Source organism: Columba livia, chromosome 3 (assembly GCF_036013475.1).
Source record: "Columba livia isolate bColLiv1 breed racing homer chromosome 3, bColLiv1.pat.W.v2, whole genome shotgun sequence".
Taxonomy (NCBI): Eukaryota; Metazoa; Chordata; class Aves; order Columbiformes; family Columbidae; genus Columba; species Columba livia.
The window spans coordinates 118132249-118158135 of NC_088604.1; the positions used below are offsets into that span (position 1 = coordinate 118132249).

The 25887-nt window shown below is 41.7% G+C and overlaps 1 protein-coding gene across 3 annotated transcripts; it reads left to right on the forward strand.

Annotated features, from left to right (window-relative positions):
• The first annotated feature begins 8207 nt into the window (after positions 1–8207).
• Positions 8208–24201, forward strand: FERMT1 (FERM domain containing kindlin 1). Of its 3 annotated transcripts, none has more exons than XM_065059882.1 (15): positions 8208–8355; positions 11381–11558; positions 11788–12021; positions 13473–13619; positions 14089–14302; positions 14958–15060; positions 16475–16582; positions 17331–17462; positions 17604–17653; positions 19775–19899; positions 20038–20144; positions 20871–21092; positions 21313–21437; positions 22635–22776; positions 23711–24201. In XM_065059882.1, the coding sequence occupies exons 2-15, from the start codon at positions 11408–11410 to the stop codon at positions 23804–23806; spliced, it is 1956 nt and encodes a 651-aa protein (XP_064915954.1). In that variant the 5' UTR covers positions 8208–8355; positions 11381–11407; the 3' UTR covers positions 23807–24201. The 3 variants fall into 3 exon arrangements, with proteins under 3 accessions (XP_064915954.1, XP_005507384.2, XP_021149986.2); XM_005507327.3 differs by having other exon boundaries at positions 8209–8355; positions 23758–24201; XM_021294311.2 differs by having other exon boundaries at positions 8272–8355; positions 11381–11479; positions 23758–24201.
• The last annotated feature ends 1686 nt before the right edge of the window (positions 24202–25887 follow it).

A 25887-nucleotide genomic window follows, 5' to 3' on the forward strand; every position in this document is an offset into this window, starting at 1 on the left:
AAAGCATATTTAAAAGAGAAGTTCCCACTTGTCTCTTTATAAATATATAAAGGATGAGTGTCACGAGGATGGAGCCAGGCTCTTCTTGGTGACAACTAATGGTAATGGGTTCAAACTGGAACACAAGAGGTTCCACTTAAATTTGAGAAGAAACTTCTTCTCAGTGAGGGTGATGGAGCCTGGCCCAGGCTGCCCAGGGAGGTTGTGGAGTCTCCTTCTCTGCAGACATTCCAACCCGCCTGGACACCTTCCTGTGTAACCTCATCTGGGTGTTCCTGCTCCGGTGGGGGGATTGGACTGGATGAGCTTCCGAGGTCCCTTCCAATCCCTGACATTCTGTGATTCTGTGAAACTGGGGTTAGTCAGAACAGCCGGGCAGAGCTGTGCCTTCACTAAGGGAGCCAAGCAATCCTTAACGAGCAGGAAGAACTCTGTGCTTTGGGTTTAATGACTCATGGAGTGGCGCAGTCCCCTCCTACCAACGTGCTGTGGCATCCGTCCCCAGAAGGAAGTGTGTCAGCTCCTGAGTCACGCAGCCCCACGGATCAGCCGCCGCCAGTTTAAACACAAACCCAGCCCTGCTTGGTCCTGACATTACCGTAGCCCAAGGTTAAGCTCATCTCCCGAGAGCTTCTTAAAATAAAAACCTTTCTGGTATACAAACAAAACAGCAATTTCCCCGCACACACGTTTAACATCAAAACGCCTGCAATACAACCTGCCTGGGGGGACAGGAAGCAAAACTGACAGGTCACTTAGGACCAAACTTTAATACAGGAGTGGGACTTGTGTTTTTACACTACTGACCTACATTTGCCAATCCCTAGAGGTAATTTTGTCCCGCCTATAAAAAGGAAGAGCTCTAAAGGCAGCTATATTAAGTTGTTATGCAATAGGAAGCACAGCCGTGGTGAACAAAAACAGCCTACGACAAGAGGAGCAAACAAAAGCCATGAAGTTCTGCATAGGAAAAACTAATACTTTTCAGCTAACAAAAGAAGAGACTTTTAATTAACTTGTTCTCATTGAGTGCAGAGATAATTAAATTACAGAAACAACCACATCAGTGTAATCAGTTTAGAAGAACACACACACAAAGGGTTTTTTCAAGATCCATCCATAAAAGAAAAGAAGCTCCATTCAAACTGCTTTCACTCTTCCTTTGTTACATGCATTCATGTGCTTTCTTTTAGAGGAAAAAAGATTCTGACTCTAGTTTAATCAAATCCTTGAAAGACTATCACAACTTGTGCTACAATTCTTCAGATATTCTGCATTTTTAAAATTATTTCCTTTCTTCTAATAGTGCAATCTCACCTTTCACTTCATCAAGGTACATCTCCCTTCCAGCTGCCAAGTAAAGACAACATGACAACATGACTTGCATGCATTACAGGGGCTCAAAATGACAAATAAAACCCAAAGTGACAAATAAAATACTGAAACTGGACAGAGCTAGTTTAATAAAGCCAAAATATTGGGGTGGGCTTTAATTTTCATGAAGATACAGCTCATTACTTGAGACCTTCAAGGCTTAATTGCTTCAAAAGGGGGTGTATTTGTTAGGATGAGTGTATCTGTATCAAATCATGAGGTATCTGCACTGCTTGAACTGCAGTATTCTTGAGCCAAATTGATATCTCACCATTTCCCTTGTCCACCACTATAAAAGTCACTCATGGTTTGGCCCATGAAGGTCCAGGCCGAAGTACAGAGGATCATCTTCAACAGGAGCATTCGCGGCCTCAAGTGAAGCATCTGTTGAAGTGCTTTGCAGAACTGATCCAGAATATATAATCTTACCCTCAGGAAAAAGAGCTCAGGTTTGGAAAAGAGAATCCAGTGATGCTGTGCTCAAGGCCTACCCAAACATGCTAAAAATAAAATAATAAAATAAAACAAAATAGCCCCAAAGAGGTGGCTCACACTATTTCACAAACATGCAGCAGTCGGTGTTTATCAAATAGTGAACGTGAAGCCAAGAATTAATCGCGCGGACATATATATAAAGGTGTTCTACCCCGAGCCTTTCCTGTGCACCTCCAGCATCAGGTGCTGTGGCACTTGCTGCCATCAGCCCACACAGTGACAAGGCCATCAGGTGTCCCCTGCCCAGCCTGCAGTCGTAGTTAATTAAACCCACATTGCAGCGGCCGCTGTTAATAAGGCTGCAGTGGCATCTGCTGGTCAGAGCCCAGGGAGGCAGGCTGGATTTTTGTCAGCTTCGAGAGTTTCTTGCATCACAGAAGAGCTTTTCAGGCTTCTTGCACATTTTTTTTTTCTCCACTGCTATTCCTTATTGCTGTCACTTATTGTTGCTGCTAAGTTGCTTTGGAGATGTTTAAGCAAGGGGTATTACAGCTGATCGTCACCAATGAAGAGAGAGGTAAAAACCTCAAGATATTAATTTATCACTCCAAGCAGCTCCCAGTTAGTTTGTGTCCTACCACTAGTACAACAATAGTCAGTGTCATTTTATGCCTGGACTAACTCGGCTTCTGAGCAGGTCTACAAGGCCAATTATTTCCAGGGACTGAGCTGGGACATTTGGACCTCCCTTGGTATTTGTTTACCACACACAGCAATATTCATATCTCCTTAGGTACTCAGAAGGATCTGCATGGGTGAGAGGGAAAAAAGCTGAACTCAGCTGGCACAAAAGATTAAACGAGGCTTGTATACCTGTGTGTTAGTGAAGAGGGCGGTTTGCCATTAGGGAGTTTCTCTTTTATCAGTGCTCAGTTTTAACTGCAAAGCAAAACTAAAGGAGGGCCAACTTTGGAGCGGGCAGTTCAACACCATAGTATAGCTCTCAGCTTGTGGACATTCAAGTATCCAACAAACTATCTCACAAGGAAATGAGAGTTTTCTTCTGTCACTGGGAATACAATATTATTAAGAACTTGTCCAACCTCAAGTGCAAGCACAGGCAAGAAGCCCAACGTTGGGTGACAATGCTGGTTTAGTCATCTATCGTGACAAATGCTGGTTTAGTTATCTTCAAATATGACTCCTTTCTAAATAAATCTTTACAGCACTCCAAGGCTTGAAAACTTTGCCAGTTTTTAGAGAGCCATGACCTGATGAGATTTTTTTTTTGTCTTAAATAAGTTTTTCAATAAGCAATACAATATTTGCTCTTTGGTTTGGAGCACACTTAAATCATCTTTTCAATTTTTCATGACTGTTCTCAACACCTCACCTTGCTCTCTGAGGTGGAGCTCTCAGAAACATGAATTAACGTGACCGTAACAAGAAAATCATAAAAGTTGGTAAACACAGTACTGTTAGGCACAGAAATCCATGGCATGATTTTTCAGAGCGTTAACTGCGCTACAGATTTCAATGATCAGTCGCAATCCTCAAAGGGAACTCCAAGTGCTGCTCAGCCCTTTGTAAAGTGCTGACACCAACCTCGGTGCCAGAATAGAAGCAGAAAAGTCATATTTAAAGCCTCTGTTTTTAAAATGCTGTGTCTAGCATTAAAAAGAAAAAAAAAATAATTGCATGTTTGGGCGGCAGAACCAAGTTCCGATGAGAGCAATGCAAATGCTATGTTGCTGAACTCATTCAGGAGAGTTGCACAACCCACTTTTAAAGAAACGTCATTTCAAAGAAGTTTGATGCTGCACAGCTTCACAGACAGACGCAGCCTTCGATTTTAAACTGAAAAAGTCAAACAAAGGTGAGTCTATTTATCTTAAAAGTATCCAAATAGCCCCGATCCACCTTCAGATAATATCTCAGACCATCACTCCAACTGAGAAATAGTATCCTAAGGAAAACAGCTACAATAACAGCACATAATCAAACAATTATTTTGAACCCAGTCTTTCGCATTCTAATTTTGGAAGGAATAGTACCAAATCCTGAATTTGCCTTCGGGACTTCTTCACCTGTTCCGACAGCTAAGAGTACGACTGCAAGACACCCCCATCAGCCACCATCCAGTACCTTAATAATAGACACAGTCCAACACAGGATAATACTGGATAGTTTTCCTCACCCCAAGATCTCAGAATAAATTACTGAAAGGCTATTACAAGCAACAGACGCTCAAGCATTAGTTTCACATACAAGAAGTACGATGTGCGTGGCCTTCAAGCTAAAGCTGCAGACTTGACATCTGGATTTTAGCCTTAGTTCCATCCTCTGAAACCTGCAGCTGCTCCAGTTCTCAAGTTTCCTACTTGGAGAATGAGAACTGCTAATTCTTCTCTCACACTGGCAACAAAGCTGTCATGAACATGTTAAAATTTGACTTGGGATCTACAAGAAACACAACCGGAGTGCAGACTAAATCCACTGACCAATATTTTATATGATGCTATATCTTGCAGCCTGTAACTTTTATGTACACAGTCAGGCACAATAACTTTTAACCCATAGCTTTTACAACTCCACAGCAGTTGTTTCTATGCTAAGGGTGGAGAAGGAAGAGGTACTTGTTTTAATTAACCACAGAGATACCTACTTAAGTGCAGAATTTTCAAAACTGGCCAACATTCACTTGGTACCACCTCCTTGTAGCCCTGACTTGACAGGAGCACTGAAAAGGTAACATCAAGAATTTCTGGAAGTCTTACACCATCTAACACATTTGATGACCAAGTCACTAATTCTTTTTTTTTAAAGCCTGAAAGACAGTCCAAGGCACCATTTTTTGCTCAGTGTTGCAATTGCTGGACTGAAGGAAGGTCAAAGGCTGGATGGTAGGATGAGTTCACCCTCAGTCATGAAACAGCAGTTCTACTTGCAACTAAAGCTTTGCAGAGCTTCATTGCTTCAGCTGAAAGTGGTGTGACAGAGGCCCACGTCATTAAACCAGCTGTCTGGGGAAAACACACGTTGTTATGGTCTGGTTCAGGCATTATTCTCCTTGGCTTCTTCTGTGTAGCAAGACCCATCCCACTCATCCTTCTCCGTTCCTCATATCGAAGGGGTTTCCAATAACGCTGTTAAATGACTCAGACTTTGTGCCAGACGTGTCGGCGTTTCACCATGAGCTGTTTTTCAAGCATGTGACAGGCAGAGACAGACGGTCAACTTTCAAAATCCTTCAGAAGCACCTGCAGCCGGAGGGCAGAGAGGCTCTGGTGCCTTGACTCATGATGGATCATCGCCATCTGCTCCACACCCACGGAAACCCCGTCACGCCAACCTCGGGGCCACGTTCGGGTCTGCAGCAGAAGCTCAAAACTCTTTTAAACCAAGAGTAAGAAACAAACATTTATTTATTGTTCCTCTTAATCTGAGTACTGCTTACGGGATTTATCTTCGGACCTGAATTTTTCCAGAGTTTCGGATATTCAGACCATGGCTCCTGGTTTCATCAACTGGCAGTATGGGAAACTGATACCAAAAGTTAAAGTACTACCACTTCTCATCCTGGCCATTTATCACAGAGCGATTTTAAACATGGAGGCCTACAGATCCACTGTGGTAAAGGTCAGCTTTTCCCAACAGTTTGGTCACTATTGCTGGCACTAATTCCAGGGTCTACACGGATTTCTTTTTTTTTGGTCAGTAACAGTGAGGGTTAGACAAGATACATACGTTACTTCTCCACCTAGAGCACATTAAAAATATTTTTATTTAATTCAACAAAATTCATCTGCCTGCCTAGTGTGTCTTAAAGGCAGATATCAGAAATTAAATAAGAAAACAACACAAATACTCTACGGGGAGAGAGTGCACCACACTTTTACATCTCTGTGGTTTTTATACTGTTACATGAAGAACAGGTCTCCAATGACCAGGGGGACATGACAGTGACATTCTCTCCTCGTTTTTTTCAGTCTTCACCTGGAATCTGAGCCAAGATACTCAGCAACAAGAGCTTCTTACCTTCAAGGCTTTAGTAAATTCAGAGGTGCCAGATACTTAAAAGAGCACCTGTAAGTTTAATACCAAGCAAATCTTACCAGTGGTTAAGGTAAGATCATGGTTAATATCCAGAAGCCCCAAAGAAAAGACACTTATTCCACACCTTGTGTTTGTCAATAAGAGCATAAACACAGGAAACAATACAGTCAGTCCTACACGCCCACTTGCTGATCACTTAAAGCAGCAGCCTAAAAAACATACCGAGGAGCTATAAAAAGTGTACGGCAAGAAGAAATACACCCTTTACGAAAATTTGAATATTTTTTACGTTATATTCCCATGGTTGCAAAATATACATTTGTCTATTAAGAGACACTTAGCTATAGGCATTTAGTAGACCCTATATGAGAAGGAATCAAATTAAACAGATAATGTTGAGTCTTAGCTGACTAACTCCAAGCACAAAGCCTGTGATTCTGTGACTTGGACCAACCTGCAGATGAAAGTCAATGTTTATTAGTACTTCTGGCCTGGTGACCACCTTTGCTTATATCTGTTATCTCCACAGCATCTTTTTTGTCCAATTTAATCAATGGCCTACAGTTTTGCCTATAGGAGGATCCTTTATTTGTTTAAATAACAAAACACAAGGATTTGTTTCTGAGCAGAGCAGCAGCAGACTTGGCTGTTTACAAGCTTCCCTGGACACGTGCATCACATCGCCGCTTAAGCTGAATAGAAAACCAGGAAAAGCTTCTTAGTTTTGTGTCCCAGCCACGTACAAAACAAGCTCACATAGCCAGAAGGAGCACACCGGAATATTCTTGTCCAAGAACAAATGTTTTAAAGATTTTCTAATTGCTTTTCCAACTATTGAAAGTAACTCAGACCTGAATTTCACATTACCCTGTGGCCTTCTCCATAAAATTTATTTGCTCATCTGCATATGTAACTGTATTTAAAAACAAAAATAACAGATAGCTTACCAAAGTGTCCTATGAAGATCTAAAAGCTGCTGAGTCAAGATGCTGCCAAGAATCAGCAAAAGCAGAGTTGCTGCACATAGAAGGACGAACGAGAACCAAAGGGTGAGAGCCTTTTTGTGCTCTCATCAACCAGGGCACACAAAACATCACCCTGAGCTTAACTAGAGCATTTGGAACTGGTCCCAGGTGAGTCTGGTTGGGGCAACTAAAGGCCAATCCATGCACTGGGGTGACTGAGAGCCCTGAAAGGAATGAGCTCTCAAGTTCCTTCTTCAAAGGATGTCTGATGCCTCCACAACCTTGATGTATGCACAATCTGAAGAGTATGACCAGAGCAGCTCAGTGACTGAGTGCAGGACAGCAATAAGGGGCCAAATATCCTGTGAATTTATCTGCAGTTCAGCAGTTTCACATCTGCTTTGTGCTACTGAAAGTAACAGCCCATGGAATGTTAAAGATGCATCCTTTATAGCTCTACAGCCCCTGGAGGCTCTTTTTCCAGGATGAGTTTACCGAAAGAACATTTTCCCTCATTTCTCAAGTTTTTCCTTTTCTGTTTTATTGTTCTTCCCCCCCCCCCCCCGCTGTGTTTTATCTAGTCACTATACCACCAAGCCAAATTGAAAGTTTAATTAAAGAAAGGCTTTCTGTAGGAATCCACCTCTTGCAGAAGCACTCTCCCAGTTCCAATCAACTCACCCTTTTGTCCCACCCATTGTAACACACCCTACATCACAAATACACCTTTTTTTGCCATTGCACCCTCAGAACTTAACAGATTTCTCCCACCAGCCTCCAATCTCTCAACAACTGCAGCCTAAATGCAACAACCCCTTGTACACCTGATGTGGCTCAATGGCCTTGGAGTTTTGGTGTTGCAGTGAAACATACATGAAGTGAGGTCCCCCAACAAGCTCCTTGCTCCAGCATGTCTGAGTTGGGCTCTAGGAGGCTTTTCACTGTCACTTCTGTCAGTTTCACACCCAAAATCCAATGCCAGACAGGAAAGCCTTCAGGACAGGAAGAAATCTTTCAGCCATGGTCACTACAGAGTGACTTACAGCTACCTAGCTGCATTTAACACTTATCAGTCTTAAAGTAGCCTCACAAACATTTCCCTAAAGTTAATATTTAGCTTGTTTTATTTCTGGGAACTTCGCACCAGTTCTCACTTCCTGAAAGGGAGATATGGGAGTATTTCAGATATGCCTTTGCCACTCTTTGTTCCTGAGGGCAGCTATCAACTTCTCTCAGCAGCCTTCACCAGAAGGAGCTTTTCACCGGCTGCCCCAGCCCTGCGATGGCTTAATAGCGAGTCAGCACTACCCGGCTTTGTCCCACCTGCTGCACAGCAGCCCTGGGGAACCACATGGTAGAGGCTGCGCAAAGGCCGGGTTCCCCCGGGTGGAGGGAGGGGAAGGGAAGGAAGGGAAAAGAAGGGCCGCCTCCCCGAGGTGCCGCTCCTCCCCACCGCGTCCGGCAGACGCCAGGTGCAGGCGGAGGCAGCGGGACCGAGGGACGGCGCGGGCAGTGGAGACCGGCAGTGAGTGCGGGACGGCGGGCGGGGAAGGGCCGTTCGGAACCCGGGGCGGTGCGGGAACCCGTGTTCCCCTGGCGCTGCTCCCCGCGGAGGGGCCGGGTGAAGAGGGCGGTACAACCACGTTATTTTATTTAGTTTTAATTTTCGAGCGCTGCGGTTTGATCCGATCCGGGCATCTCCTCCCGGGGTCACTGCGGTACTTCCTCAAGAGCTGCGCTGGGGGGAGCACGGAGCGGTGCCCATGAACCCCCCGCCTCCAGCAGCCACCTTCCCAAAGACGCCAGGGCACTACCCGCCTTAGAAATACACAAGGAAACATCATACTCTGTTTTCTCCTCCGCCCTTTACCTTAAAGTCCATCTTTTTCTGCTCTAGTACAACTAACACCCTCCTGGGTTTGCACACAGAGTTTGAAGTTGAGAGCCGCAATTTGCTGGATTTGTAGAGTCATTGCTGCTTTTATACGGCAGCGTTGGCTAAAACGCTTGTGCAGAAGCACTGACTGGAGTCAGCAATGGCCTCAAGAGATGTTTCTGGCCACTTTGCTCTCCTACAACTGCACCCCAGTGGGGTGGAACTGGGGTGTGTTCCCCCAGCACACCCAGTCGTACCCCGGAGGCTTTAAGATGTGGAGCACGCACAGCCTGGCTTGCTTTGGGTTTTATTACACAGCACTTAGTCATCCTTGTTGCTCAGTTTGCCTCTTTCTTCCAGACTAGGCTTTGTGCTGTGTACTATGATGGATTTACTGGTGTTTGTGTTTTATTATCATCAAACTAAACCCTTCTGGTTTGATGAGGGAGCGGGGAAGAAAGCACCTTGAGGGGATAACGAGGAGTGCCAGGATTAGCTGCGCTGAGGCCATGCTTTTCCATGAAAGAAAGAGTTTCACCCACCCCTTGGGCTGCTCATTTTAACCCGTGTCAGCACAAGCATTTGTATGCAGAATTAGACTGGGAAGCGAAACCAAATTTAAAAAAGTCCAGATTGGCATCTCAGGAGCTGTGTCTGGACACTGGACCCTCTCCTCGTGTACCCCCCAGTCCAACACATACCTGAGCCAGTATATCCATCTGGCACACAGCAGTGCAAATCAAAAATCCCAGTTCTATCCTAAAGGCAGGAGAGAGGGAGTGTTTTCCAGTGTCCAACCCAATGTCTTCATTTACCAAGGAAAAACAAACTTCTTGGATAGGTATCAACCTTTGTTGGTTTAGTGACTTTCTGGTGAAAAGGTGTAGGCTGGCACATCCAGGAACCTAATTAACAATAGCATTTGTTCCGTGGTGTAAATTAGCCTCTTGGAGTCTGATTCTAAAGTTGCGTTTTTCTGGTTTAGGGCTGTCTATAAGTCATTGTGATTTTAGAATTTTAGGGCAAAATCACCTTGCCAAGGAGTTTCACTACAGCAACTCCTTGGCAAGGTGATTTTCCCCCCAAAAGATGGGTTTGTGCTGGACAGATTGTTTTGTTTATATTGTTATTCATTTAGAAGGACATCAATCTAATATTTAACAGATACACTTTTGGAATCACTTTTCTGTATTAGTAGAATTTGTCGTTACCACCACATTTCTATTATTCCTTTGATAGCGAATTTTCTATGAGTAGGTGTGACTCCAAGCATGGCCTAGGCCCAAAGGAGTTTAAGAAATCAAAGTCATCTGTTTCAGTGAACTTACCTTAAAACCTGTTCTCAGAATGCTAATGTTGTAAACTTGGTTCATGTTGTACTCCATCATACAAAGACTGCATGATATGTCATTTACCAAAATATCTAAAGTCTTCCTGTTGAAATTCTTAAATCGTAACAGGTTAAGAAACATGAAGAACACCAGGAGGTCTGGGAGGGAACCTCAGGGTGAACACTGAACTGGGCTCTGCCCTGGTGTAGTATCTTTGGGCACTAAAAACCTCTTTTATTATCTAATCCCTAGCATAAAGCTTTGTTATTATACATTGGGTAAATAGGTGAACTTAAATTTTCATCCTGCTTCTAGTCATGCTATATTTAATCTTTAGATTAATTTTACGAGCGTAACCTAAGCTAGTCTGATCTTGTCCTGCAGTCAGTCGTGGAAAAAGTCATTCCTTCTCTCACTCCTCACCTGTGACAACTGTCCTTAATTTTTCTGATTCTGACCCAACTTTTAGGCTAAAGTTTTAAACGACTAAATACTTATTTTTAAAGTATCTACAAAAGTCTGTTACCATTGTTATATCCCCTCTAACCTTTTTCATAAACAACTCCTGGTTATTTTTTGTCTTTGAAGCTGTCTGTGTATGGCACCTTTGACAGAGTCTCCATGATTTGTGTTCTCAGAATTGCTGATAGTCTGCAATAAATGGAAATAATCCACTTTACTGCCTAAACTTCAGCTGCAAGGGCTTGTTTCTTAGTTAGACAGGATGCTGAGGACTAATCTGGTATCTTCTCTCACTGGTTACTTATTACAAATACTTCCTGCAGCATCAGTCCCCTACACCTACAAGCTCTTTCTTCAATAATTAGCAGAACTCTGCTGATGATAACCAAAGCTTCCACATCGAGCATCTTTCTCTGGTTTGGCTTGGCATGGTTATTACTGTTTACCTGTCCTGGCAGGAGCCTGCTGAGATCTCAGAGGATTCACCTACATCTCTGCAAGCAGAAAATCAGCAGAAACTACATTTCCATGCACATTGCCAAAAGAGATCCCACACACACAACTGCTTTACAGTGTCACATTAGCATTGGATAGTGGTGAAACCCAGGTCAAACTGGTCTCTCTGTACCCAGCTGGAGACACTTGAGTAGGGACAGGGGAATCAGAATAAAAGCAAAAAATCCCACAAGTCTATCTTGCCAGAATAATCATAAGAGCAGAGTCTAGTTCAGAGGTAACAAGATAAGGCGTCTGAAGTTCCAGCCAAGGCCGCTGTGAAGTCTTGGCAGCTTGGAGGTATTTAGAGACTGCAGAGAGACGCGTTTGTTTCGGAGAGAGGTGGAAAAAATATCCCTTTTGCTTGTTTGTTTTGTTTTTTGCAGAGCTTACATTACATAGACTTTTCCAAAATGATTTCCTCAAATGAATATGGGTCTCACTCCTGGGAGCTCTTGGTGACAGTTGATCATCAGCATGAAGAGGTACAAAAGGAATTTTTACTACGGGTCACAGGGGACCTTCATATTGGAGGAGTGATGCTGAAATTAGTAGAACAAATCAGTGAGTAAAGACCTGTTTAATTTACGTAGTGTTATTAAAATAATATGTACAGCTTTCCCTTTACAAAAAGAAGCTCCTGTGCATTTTGACATGGCATTGCCTTACTTCTTTGTACCAGTACGAAGATTTTGTAGGATATAAATTCTCCTGTTTGCAGAGCGCTGTTTCCAAACTATTCTTTTATATATTAGCTCTATAGTTTATTAATAACCATTTTGTATTTTCCTAGAAATACCACAAGATTGGTCAGACTATGCTCTTTGGTGGGAGCAAAAAAAATGTTGGCTTCTGAAAACGCACTGGACGCTGGATAAATGCGGGGTGCAGGCAGATGCTAAGCTGTTCTTCACTACTCAGCACAAAATGCTGCGGCTCCGCTTGCCAAACATGAAGACCGTGAGACTGAAAGTCAGCTTCTCTTCTATGGTGTTCAGAGCTGTCAGCGACATCTGCAAAATTATCAGTGAGTAAAGCTAAATCCCCTCTGGCAACTAAGCTGGAGCATTTTATTAGGTGGTTGTTTTGATGTGAAGTCCTTACTCGAGAAACTGTTTTGCTCAAGGAGGAATTTGATTGAGTTGACCCAAGATCAAAAGACAGATCTTTTGGTTTTTAGTATGCAGTGCATGTCAGTTTGTGATAACTGATGCAGACGGTGTCAGAAACGTGTCCCATGAGTTGCAGGAGTACTGGATAATCCAAGTCCTGTTCGTGGTTTTGTAAGGATCCTTGTCCTCCTTGAGCGGGACTCAGTCCTGCTTATTCTAAGCCATTGACTAAGAGTTTGGGCTTATCCATCTCCTACACCAGCCTTCACCGCCGGTGATTTTACTGGTGTCAACTGATTTATCACCTATTTTCAGTACCATGCATGATATTCAACTCAGCCTATTGATTACATGTGTTCATTTCAGAAGCAGCATGTTTTAAATGTTCAAAACTTTTATTCTTCCAAACTTCTTCAAGTCAGGACATACCTAACTGCTGCATGTGAGTGCCCACGTCTCTACTCCTTCCAGAAACAGAGACACCTCCAAGTAGAGATGAGGTTTTGGAGCTTGCCAGACCTATGTGCCCACGATCAATAGCAATAAGTCTGCCAACAGTCTTTGTAATCCCTTAGTTTTCGGGTAAAGTGGGGATTAAAATCCTCCTTTTAATTCAGAACTTCAAAGCTTAGCCTGTTAACACCTTCATCTTCAGTAGGAATTTAGCGCCTCATATTGACTACAGTGCAGCTTTCAATTTCACCTTCTAGCAGTGGATTGTCACAGGTATAATATGTCTTTATTATACCTAACAGCTCTGAGAAAGTGATGCCAAAATAGTTCAACTGACATAGGGGTGAATTAAATATTTCTACCCACGTTTTTCTTCCAGGCTGAGTCAGTACAGGAACCCTGTAACTTTTCTCATGAGTAAATATTGTCCAAAAATGTGTTTTTCAGAAACAAAGTGCCAGGTTTGCAACTGACAATACACATCTAAATCAGGAGTATATTAGGGAATAGTGTATAGCCAAGACAGAATGTTGTACATGAAATATAGTGAATAATAAAAGGTGTGAACTTCAAATATAGCGGTTCCTTTTCTCTTCTTGCTTATTCATAAGTCAGACATTTCACTGAGGTTATTATGCTCAAAGGTGACTGCAGAACACAACGTAACAGTTACAATTGCTACAAAAGCAGGCTTAAATCCTGTCAAAATTCATTCTCACAGCCCAAAATCTCTGGCCTTGTTACTGAATTACTGGATTTTCCACAGCCACTGCTTTCAACCTGCTAAAAATAAGAATCAGATTGCAACATGGAGCTTCCCCAAATGCTGTTACCAACCATGGGGTTTTTTGGGATGTAATCTGCTAAGCTTCAAATGTTTCGTCTTGCTTCACTTCCCAAATTGCCATTGTAGATATTAGACGGTCGGAAGAACTCTCTTTGTTGAAGCAATCGGAAGACACGCTCAAAAAGAAAAAGAAAAAAGACAAGAATAGCAAAGAACCAGTTACAGAAGATATTTTAAACCTGTGTGACTCTCCAGTGAGTTCTGGATTATCAGGTAATGAAAAGCCAATATGATTTTATTCTTCTGACTGAAAGCCAAAAAGAGGAAGAAATTCTTTGTTACACAATTAAAACCAGGGAGACCAGTTTAATGTAGGATGGTAGTCAGAGAGACACAGTTGGGCTTGAAATTAGGGGCTTTGGGAAGTTACTGAAACCTCAAATATATCAGTATTTTTCTGTTGTATTGTTAAATGTTTTCCTTTCCATTGCTATGAGAAAACAGGTGATCACTTGTGGCACCTGTGCTGCTGCTCTTTGAAAACCTGAGACCACTCTTAAAACATTCAACAATTTTGGCAGCCTGCAAGGAGAACGAGAAATAAAGTGCGTGTTTCCTATCTCCAACACAAGCAAGATACTGCCTTGGGAAAAAAGGGTCCGTCTTTTACTATGGAAAGTGGTTGACTACCTAAATCTGGAGCTGGTTTTCCTTGGAATAATAAATCACTCTTAACCTGCAGGAAGTCCAGGTTTATATAGTAAAACCATGACGCCCGTTTATGATCCCATCAGTGGGACGCCGGCTTCTTCTACCATTACGTGGTTCAGCGACAGTCCCTTGACGGAGCAGAACTGCAGCGTCCTCGCCTCCAGTCACCCTGGCTGCTCTCCAGAGACACTCGCAGAGATGTACCAGCCTCGCTCTCTGGCTGACAAAGCCAAACTCAATGCAGGGTAAGATGCTTCTCTTTGAGATCTTCAGATAGCGAACCCTAAAGGCTTTAAATGGATGATAATAAATAGGTGACTTGCTGGATGATGCACAAGCAAATGTTGCTTGTTGAAGAGAACACAGAGCACTGGGGGGGTTTAGTGGTGCAAGAGTTAGAGGAGCATCATCTCTAGCATTGAAATATGGGTTTGCATGTTTGGATCTGTGGAACGTTTTTGTTATTTTCCTTAGATTTCACTGGAGAACAGAAGTAGCTAGAATTACAAAACAGCAAACACTGCAGTGGAAAGTGGGAGTTGTAAATATACAGGTACACTTTTGCCCTGCGTTAAATGAACCTCCCATTTCGAGAGATCAAGAAGAAATAATCTTATTGGCATAGGTTACCCCATAACTTACTGAATGGTTTCTGGCATCCACCCCTGATGTTTTGAATAGTGTCAGAGTAAAAATAGGAAGATTTTGGGTATCACGTTTATACAATGACAGCTGGAAATCCATATGAACGTTCCACCTTCTCAAGTGCTGTGAATTTTCCCCAGACTTGCAGGAATTAGAGCTGTGTGTTCCCCGTTTTGTTTCACAAGTACATTGGAGCTCTGCAGGTGTGATAGTTTTTCCAGTTCAGATGAATCTGTGGGTTGTTTTCTTCCGCAGCTGGCTAGATTCATCACGATCACTTATGGAACAAGGCATTCTGGAGGACGATCAACTTCTTTTACGCTTTAAATATTACACTTTCTTTGATTTGAATCCAAAAGTAAGAGCTTTGTTTTTCTTGTTATTCATTGTTTGCCTGCTTTCATGTCAAAGAGCTATAGCACAAGGATACCAAATTTTAGCTACAATTTGTTCAGAGATCAAATTCAACTTCTTCCCCTCAGCTACATCTGCACTTTTCCCCTCTGGACACTGAATCACTGTTCCTCACCTGAGATAAGATCTTAAGGATAAAGATGAGATCTGAAGAGCACCAGAAACAGAATCCAGATTTCCAGAGGGGCTGGTTTGCTTCCTGCCTCTCTTTTAACAAGATAAATTAAGGGGAAAACTAAACCAATAGTATCCTGAATCATGTAAAGGTATAAGCCCTATTTTTTAGAATGGATTGAAAAATAACATTTATGTCAAGACTTAGAAAAACATTCAAGTGATTTTGAAAGCTAAAGTTGCCTCTTGTTTGCCTTTATTTCCACTAAAAGTCAGTCACAGTGGTTGTGTTAAGCCCATGTTTTTACAGCTTGGGTGATACATTTAGTGAAATTAAAGCACGATCATTGATCAGTGTGAATAAATAAGCATTCAAATGTGAATTTTTGAGGATTTGGCCTTCGCGTTGGTATTTTCTGTAAATTCCGTAGAACTCTCTCATTTTAGGCACCTCACATAAACAGAAGGCCACTTTCTAGTTCAGGTGGCATGTTTTGGGGTGAAATGCCATCCCCACTAAAACTCAAGCACATGCCTTAACATCAGCAGCCCAAACATTTCCCTTTTTTTGGCCCAGCCAGTCATGGAGCCATAGGATGAAATAACCCAAAACAGCTTGAGGCTACTAACAGCTTGCAATTACTGGGAGAGGTCACTCCCCATGGCTTACCCTCCCATCACGTGCTTTTCATCAGCTCTAGGGCTTGAATATTTATTTGAGTCACTTCAGATAATTAACCAATTAGATAATAAGAAACAATCACCATCTGAAAAATGGATGGTGAATTAAAGCATTCACAGCAGGGTCTAACACATACTGAACCAGAACTGAAAAAGCCAAGAGCAGAAGAGGGGAAGTAAGGAATAAGAGTTTGTGTTTTAGCAGTAGCAAACTCTTGAACATCACGTTCCTATCAGCCCTGTCACGTTATTTTCACTCTCATGGTGTGGTTTCACGTTTCCGTTGAGCCAGCCCAAGGCCTCCTACCACAAAGGGGGTGTCTTCACCTCCCCTTCTGCTTCAGCCAGGGACTCCTGGCTCATTTTGTGCTAGGTCAGCAAGCCACCGTCACCTTACGCACAACCACATGAGCTATAATAGCATGAGAGAAGGATGGGAACGTAGAGCTGGAGGGAGGATGGGAACAAATGGCTTCAGCACAATGTTAGATCAGCTGCAGTCAATCGTTCATCTATATCTTGCTGGTCACTAATGACCCCCCCGTTGTTCTTTTTTGCTCCAGTATGATGCAGTGCGAATAAACCAAATATACGAACAAGCCCGCTGGGCCATCCTGTTAGAAGAAATTGACTGCACGGAGGAAGAAATGCTGATCTTTGCCGCGCTACAGGCACGTACTTGATCCAAGCTGCAAAACCTGTTTCCTCCAGAGGCGGGCACAGGCTAGGACAAGACTAAAATAGAGTCCAGGCCGACAGCTCTGCTTGGATTGGGGGTCTGCTGTTTGAGCGAGCAACAATCATCAATTAAACCAACTAAATTCAGTAGCAGCACATCATTTTTCAAACTGACACATGCAATTATGGAAGCGCTGACTAACATTATCTAAAGCAAACCATACCCAGGGTGTAACGTTGATATTAGTCTGTTCTGAAGGGGATTACCACGACACATTGCTTACTGTACCAGCTACCGCCTTTTCACATATTCTTCCTGAAAATTTCTCTAATACATAAACAAATACATTCACAACAGACCAAAAAAAAAAAAAACTACAGCACAATGTGAAGAGAGGGACGCTACGGTGTACATAGAAATTTAACATGATGCAGCGTGGCTTAGTCCCTGACTGTAGGTAGTAAGGCACAAATGTTTACCAATAATAAATTGTTTCCTCATAACCTTGCAGAACAGGGACTGTTGTACAGTGAAGGAATACAAACAGTGGCAATTAAACCAGGAAACTGTAATCAGTAATTGCACTGGAAATCAGAGTGGACATACTTGTTTCCTTGTGGAAAAAAAAGTCTTGTACTGTAGAACTTCAGGCAGTTGTCCAAATTGCAGAAGACCAAATGGCCTATTCTCATATTGATATTCTCTAATTGATATATTGACTATTTGATGTTTTCCTTTAGTATCATGTAAGCAAGTTATCATTATCGTCAGAGGCACAAGATTTCACCTGTGAATCAGAGGTAGATGAAGTAGAAGCTGCACTTTCTAACCTGGAAGTGACACTGGAAGGTGGCAACACAAATAACATTTTGGTATGTCCTTTTGGATCCCAGAATTGCTTTCACTGTCTCAAGTGCGTTGACTCTGAGCCTACCTGGTTCCTGATCTTTTAACAGTTACCAGATGATTATAAAGTGCATTGTACTAAAATTATTCCTAATTATTCCTGATAGGAGGACATCACAGACATCCCGAAACTTGCTGATAATCTCAGGCTAGTTAGGTGAGTCGTTAAAACTAATAATAAAACATACGAAACAAAAAGCTTAACCATACAAGAGAACTCTTGAGTTTTCCTTTCTAATGTAATGGTAGATTCTGATAGGTCTGAGTGGCCTAATATCATCCTCTTTAAATCTTTGCTCCTGAGCCAGATGCTCAGCAAATCTTTCCAGCTCTTGGGCTATACTTATACAAGAGTTTACAGTTTTGTTTTCAATCCCATTTTACTGTTTTGTGCCAATGAAAAACTAGAAAAAAAAACATTTCAGCTCTCCCTGAGAATAATTTCTGAAAGCAACACTGGGGAATTTTTTTTAACAAGAAAACCAAATTACCCCTTTTTTCTTTGAATATCAAAATGATTTTCTGTGATCCCACTGAAATATCTTGATTTATGGCCTATTTAAATGTCTGCCGTGACCCCAAGTCTGTAATGCCGTTTATCAAACAACAGTCTTCGTGTTCTAGAAAGATAACAATTCCTACTGCACAAATATTCATCAGATTCATTCTGTTGACAAATCACATTGTAGTCGGTGAACTGAAAACTGCACTTGAAAATGTTTAACTGTTGTTAACAGTTAAGAATTGTTAATTATTAATGTCCAATTGGGAATTTATTTGACGTTCAAACTACTAAGGTGGCTTAAGATGAAAGGGAATTGAAGCCTTTTAAGTCCTGTCAGCCGCCTGTAACAATGGATTATTTTTCCCCAGCAGCAGAGCAGTTTGCTTTTAAAAGCATTCAGCAGTTATTTTTCATTGTGAAAATTTCCTATATACAAGACAAATCGCTTACTAAACCACTGTAGGAACTGGGTAAGGGGTTAAACATTTATTATAGGAACAACAACATTTTGTTGCTATAATTACTTGCTTAATTATTAACCTGAAATGCAAAGCTCTGCATGTCATAGTGCTGACTCTATTTATATAGTGAACTTTTATTCACATTTATTCACAGTATGCACCACATGAGCACACTAGTAAATCCTGCTTTCGGGCGGGTGACAATATTGTGGAGAATAAGTTTGTTAGTCTAAAAAAATTATAGTCACTTATTTTTGAAGAATGTCGCTATATTGGAAAATTAAATATTTGGCAGTTTTGAAAATACAAGTTAGTTCTTAATTTAAACATAAAACCCCACTCTTTTCTAGAATGGATTCTGAACTAGGATTTCTAACAAGGCTCTGGAGAAGGCAGGAATGGGTATAATAAATCACTGTTTTCCAACTCGCTGTATACTCTTTGTACCATCATCTTAGATTTAAAGGTAGTACTAAATACACAGTAGAAATGTGGGTTATTTTTTCTTCTTTCTAACTTCATCGTTGACCTTCGTAGCTTGTTCTTAAGTATTTCTCTGCTAAAATAGTCCTAATACCTCTGGTTTTCTCTCCTGAAATGTATTGAACCTGGGCTAACAAACCTCATGGCTTTGTTAGTGTATTTTTAGTAAAATTAATTATGCTTTTCATGTCTTACTGAAGAGAGATGAGGCTGGCACAATGTTTATGTTTGACCATTAGTATCCATCAGTTCATTCTCAGTTCCAACGCAGATATTTTAAAATTTATTCTATGATTAAAAATCAGTTTCCATTAGCAAAATATTGAAGTAAAATAATTAAAATGAGGATTACACACATCTATCTACATGTGTGACGAGCTGGAATAACCCTGCCCTAGTGGAACAAGATGGTTTGAACTATCACCTTGTCTGGGAGTGCTACAGAACCTACTTAGGGAAGGAATAGAATGTTGTTGCGTTAGATACTATTCAGATAAAGCCAAAAATGTGGTCTCTACTCCTGTATAGTTTAATGATAAGTTAGTTTTATGAATGCAAATCTAGATAAGGAGCTATGAAAAACTGAAGTGAATCCTAGTGCGTGTGAACACACTAGTGGGTTACACGAGTATTGCTGAGTTCATGTGAAAAAAGAACAACAAACCAAAATTAGTCTTTGTTAGGGGATGGCTTTGATGAGACATGGAAGAAAAAGAGAAAACCCACATGTGTGAGCCCAAAGCAGCTTGAGTTCCACAGCGGTTTTGTGAGTGACTTAGCAATCTGTCCCTTTCAATAGAAACAACGGTGATTTCTTTTTTCCTTTCAGGCCCAGGAAGCTGTCACTCAAAACTATCAAGCCATATTGGTTCGTCTTTAAAGACACTTCAGTATCTTATTTTAAAAACAAAGAATCCGCACAGGGAGAACCTATTGAGAAACTAAACCTAAAAGGTACGAATTTTCCTTTCATTCCTTTTTTCTAATTTCTTAAAGAAAAATGACCTTTAAGTACTGCTCTTTAGAATTAATCGGTACTTAGTGACGTAGTAATGAAATAAATCCATTTCTACCTGATTTTCTGTGATCCAGGCTGTGAAGTTGTACCAGATGTAAATGTTGCAGCGAAGAAGTTTGGAATCAAATTGCTAATTCCTGTTGCTGATGGCATGAATGAAGTATATTTAAGATGCGAAAATGTGAGTAACAAGACAAGGGAAAGTTTGTATTTGAGATTTATTGGCAGATTGTCTAGAAGATGATTGTCTTGTTCTAGAATTGGTATAGGAAAATAAGGATGTTGCAGAGAGTTTATTATCTACATGTTTACTAAAATTTAGGAATGATGTGTTGGTCTGACAAACACTTTATGGTTGAGGGGACCAAAGGACAGTAATTCTCTGTTTATCATCAGTTTCCAAGTAAAGCTGCTGGAAATGAAGGAAAAAATAAGAACACACTATCAAAAAAGTAAAGAGAAATTACAATATTTTGCTGCTACAGTGTTTTCAGTGGGCTGGGAATTGAGTTTTGTTCTATTTTTTTCTTAATTAGAACTCCCCCTATTCAGAAGAGAGTAATGGGATCATGCTCTTACATTTGTTTTAAATTTCAATCCATTCTTTTCTATTGAAATCTATGAATCCAGACTGCGTCAAAATGTTCATTAGGTGGAAAATAGTCATGCAATAAAACTTGCGAGACGATCTATTCCAAAGTACATGATTCCTTTGAAAATTTAAAACCTAACTATTCTGCAAAGTCAGTTCTGTTGGTGGAACAAGCCCAACCAGGGAAGAACAACAGAATTATAGTAACTATAGAGCCACACAATGAAGTCCAGTAACACCAGAGGGGCTTTCATCACACAGTGGAAGATTTTCATAACCAGTTTCTCCAGAAATCTCAAACAATTGTCTTTGCAGGAGAATCAATACGCCCGGTGGATGGCTGCTTGTGTTTTGGCCTCCAAAGGCAAAACAATGGCCGACAGCTCTTACCACCCTGAGGTCCACAAGATCCTCTCGTTTCTAAAGATGAAGAACTGGACCATGTCTCCCCAGGCTGTCTCTGATCCAGAAAGCATAGATATGAAACCAGAATGCTTCGTCTCCCCACGCTATACCAAAAAATACAAGTCCAAGCAGGTATCCTGCGCATGGCTTGATGGTTGGGGATGGTGGTTGCAATGGTTGCTGAGGGTGGATCGAAGCAACGTTTGGAAACCATACAATAGAATCGTCTTGCAATGGGGACCAATCAGTGTCTAAACATGGCACTGAAGCTAACAATGTTTGATTTGGTGAAATCGAGGGTATTTTTGTTCTCCAGTCAACAGCAACCTTTCTCTCCTCCTGTGTTTCCCAGCTGGCCACTCGTATTCTGGAAGCCCACCAAAACGTCTCCCAGATGACGCTGGTGGAGGCCAAGCTGCGCTTTATCCAAGCATGGCAGTCCCTCCCCGAGTTTGGCTTATCCTACTACATCGTAAGGTAATTGCGCTCTTACAGCAAAGCCAAGATGCTCTAACAGGTTCACAGGCAGCGATTTGCAGGGAGTTCTTTGACACCCTGTTCTAGAAACGTTATTTTTCCCCCCCCACTTCCATACCGCTGTTTTTCCTATAGCAGTAGCACTTGGTAGATCCATTCCTGGAGTGAGACTCCCCATTCCATCTGCCTTCACTGACACCTGGCGGGTTTTGCACAGGATTAAACTCTCATTGACATGAACTCACTAAAACGTAAAAAAATGCATTACTCTGTGTTCTCAGGTTTGCGGTGTATTTGTTTGCTCCAACTCTCACTCACTGGAATATGATAAAATGCTAATTTCTTTGGCATTTCATTAAGAAAACAGCAAATCTTCGCTTTTTTAGGTTAATACGGAAGGGCAATCAGCACCAGAAAGGTCCTGTTGCATTCACAGCAGTTTCCTGCACACTTAACCTCGAACAGTGTTCTGACCTGCATTCGTTTCTCTTCACAAACCACCAAAAAACTGAAAAGCACCGACAAAACCGCACTTGGAAGCACCTTCTTTAATTGTGCCTAACAGCTCTTCCAGGGCTACATATGGGGTGTAACCCTACCTGCGTTTTGTAGCATTAAGCAAAACATCTGGTGGTGAATTTCTACAAACTGATAATCAGAAGAAATCCGAGATGTTACAGTGGCTCTGTATTTTTGTAGTGTAATTTATATTCAAAAACATGCATATATTGCTAACAGAGTTGTTTCAATAAATTAATGGCGATATATAAAATATCAAATATATTTTGATACACTTCTGTGATTTAGGTGAATATAGAACTAGAAGAATGTATTTCAACATCAGTGAAATGAAGCAACGAAAATTATTGTTGACACTTGTCCAGTAAAAATATTATCAGATTCACACCTTTTGGCAGAAGGGTCTTTTTTAGCAGAAAACAATGAATTGGAAAGATTTCAGCCAGATCTACCTGCCTGATTATTTTCTGTCTTATACCATGGTTCACCAGCCTCCATTTTTGCTTTATACCAAATACTATTCCAAAGAAGGGTCCTAGTTCTCCTCAATCCCAGGCTGTTGTGACTTTTCCCTCATTTTTTGCATTTTCAGAGGAGCGCAGGTGAAGTGTTTCTCTGGACATAAGTCATTGCAAACCAGAGCTGCTCAAAGGTTTGGGTTTTTTCTTTATTTTTCAGGTTTAAAGGAAGCAAGAAGGATGATGTACTTGGGGTGTCCTATAACAGGCTGATCCGAATAGACATGGCCACAGGAGATCCCATCACAACGTGGAGGTTTTCCAACATGAAGCAGTGGAATGTGAACTGGGAAATCCGCCAGGTAAAACTTCAGAAAAATCTTTGTAAACTTCAGAGCGAAAAGACTTTGAACATGCTGTGACACGTTTTTAAAGAATCTGTCTACATTTTTTTCTTAATAGAGTCTCTAGTCAGAATTCCGAAACTAAAAGATCTCCAGTTTAAAAGGTTCTTACCGAGCTTATTCTTTATAAACTGCCCTTGATTTTGGTGGGGTGACATACAGAGACTCAGAAGTAAATTCCAACCCTTTATGTTTACTGCTCTGTCACAGTAAAAATCTCATTTTAGCTCTCTGTATAGTCTAGCTCATGTGTCATCCTCTAAATTGTGGTGATTCAGTCTCTGTTACGGACTGAGGATACAGGATCTCAGATTTTTGGGGTGGAACTAGTGTGACTTGATGTAAATTCAAGCAGCCTGGAAACTGTTCCTGCTTATAGAGTTTTCCACATCCATCTGCAGGAGGGATCAGACATGATCCCTAATACTCTCCTGTACCACTGGGTGAAGCTACTGGGTTTGCTTTAAATCCCTCTCAAAAAAAGGCAGAATCCACAGTTAGTGACTAACCTCAGTTTGCTGGGTTTTAGAACTGACAGCAGCTGGAAATCAAAACCTGGCCCCCAAAAGCTAATCTAAAATCAGCACATAACAATGGACAGTATTAAACATTATTGGTTCAAGTATACTGAGTGCCATTCCCGCTCTTCTCAGCATTCGCTTAATATGCCATTAGGAAAATATCTAATTAAAAACATGGTTTTGTTGCCTGCCTGAACAAGCAACAAGATTTTTGACCACCAGAGGGACCTGCCGTAGCAGAAAATTAAGAAACAAGCAGGCAAACAGCCTCAACATCCAGCAGACACAGAAATCTTGGTTAGGAGAGACAGGTCCTGCTTTATCACAGTATTTGTGGTCCGGCTGCTCTCACACTTGCTCTTTTTTCCCAGATGCTGCTTATTTCTGTTCCTGATTTTACCGTACATATTCTCCTTAGGTTGCAATTGAGTTTGATCAGAATGTCTTTATCGCTTTCACGTGTCTGAGCGCAGACTGCAAAATCATCCATGAGTATATTGGGGGCTACATCTTCTTGTCAACGCGTTCCAAAGACCAGAATGAAACACTGGACGAAGATCTGTTTCATAAATTAACGGGAGGTCAGGAATGAGATGAAGGAAACTCTCTTCCCTCTCCCCACAGCTAAGAAGACCAAAGATCAAATGAAAAATCAACTGCTGGCTAATAAATATTGTACATGGTTAATTCATCTTGTAATATGACTGGACTCTTTACAGTTTTTGTTAAATATTGAAGCCAAAGTCACTGGATGCAGTATGGCAAGTCCATCAACATTCTGAAAATTAAATCAGCTTTGTTTGCCTTTTGTACAGCTGGAAGTTTTTAAATAAACAGTGTCTAGCCATTGAGCATTTTTTAATCTAGTATTTTTAATTGCAACAATCTCTTTAAGCATCCAGAACAGGTATCCTGAGGATATTGTACAGCAAATTTTCTTCTGTTACAGCCATGCAACCCCCACCGTTAAACTAGCCATTGCTAGAAGGCCAGCATTTAACAGAACTAGAGCTGAATAAATACATATTTTAAAGCTACATGACTTGTGCAACACTTGAATAGGGAACAGAAAACACTCCATCGGTGTTCCAAATTCCTGCAGACTGAGCTACCACGATCCAAGTAGTGATTACACAATTGTTCAGAAATGTAGCACCCCTGTCTACCTTCCTCCACTTAAAAATGTTTTAGGTACTATTTTAAATTATTTGCTTGTTAAGAAGGCCTCTGATACAGGCCTATTTTCTGTCCCTATTACTGTTTCACTGTGGCATCTGACCCTAAACTTGTTCCTAAGTTGAGTAAGGAGCTGAAATGCCTATAGAAATGAACTTACGTATGTAATGCAGAATGCAAAGAGATCACTCAGTGATCCTGTGCTGGAAGAACCAGATGTGCAGCAGCCACCAAATTTGGTTCCACCCTGCAACGCACAGCAATCAGGAAAGCAGGGAAAGAATGAAGCTAGGAGGATTTGTGAAGCTGCTGGACAAACCAAAACTGGTTTCAGATATCTAAAGCAATGAAACAGAGAGGTGTTGTCATATCCCCAAGAGATGTTGCAGAAATCACTGCAGAATTCCTAACGGTCACAGGGACTGGGCAGTCCTGATTTTTCTGTCATGTTCTCTGCTTTTCTCTGAGGCAACAGTGGAATCGCTCCCAATTTGTGCCAGTTTAAACAAACTATAGCTTTACACTTTGCAAAAGAAAGAGCCGATAACAGCCTGCATCCCAGCCCTCTGTGCTTCCCTCTCCTCAGCGCTTTATACATGGGGGCTGAGGAACCCTCCGGTTTTCCTTCAGCAGAGGATTTACTCATTTCTCGCTTGCTTGACACAGGCCAAGGATTTTCCTCAGAGTGTGAGAACCACCTATAGTCCAAGTCCAAACACTTGCGGTATTTAAGCCCTACCCAAGGGTATTTAAACCCTGCTCTCCCAGCTGTGGGAGAGCTGAATGCACATCTTGGGGCCAGCACTTCTCCCATGGGTAGCCCCCTCCCAAACTGCACCTCCGCTATGGCTACAGAGTTGCTGTCAGGATTGTGACTGTGCCTGTATTTGGGTCCTTCATTTGGCAAGGACAGATTCCCATAAATTGTTCACTGGGAAGCACAACCCCGTGCTTGCCGCCCTCGGAGCAGAATCTGTCACATAATTCTTGTGTGTAAGCTCTATAGCTGCCACCTGTTGTCTGCACGATCCAAACACACAAATGCAGAGATACGGGACTATCAAATGCAGTGCTTGTTAGCACAGCTCATTTTACCGCCCAGACGCCTACTTGCAGTCCAAGCTGTCCGTGCTGGGATTTCAGAGAAACTACGAAATATTTCCGTTTTCTTTCCTGCCTCTCCCTCAGCCTTGCTCTGTGTCACCGCCTTGCTGCTCCACGAGCAGAAGCTCTGCCAGCAAACCCTGAGAGCTGCACACCCCACCCGTGGTGTTTTAGCTCCCAGGGAACAAGCCCTTTCTGCTGTCCCCCCTCCATGTTTCTCTAGATCTATCTTCCTCCTTGCTCCCCTCACCCTGCAAAGGTTTTCCAC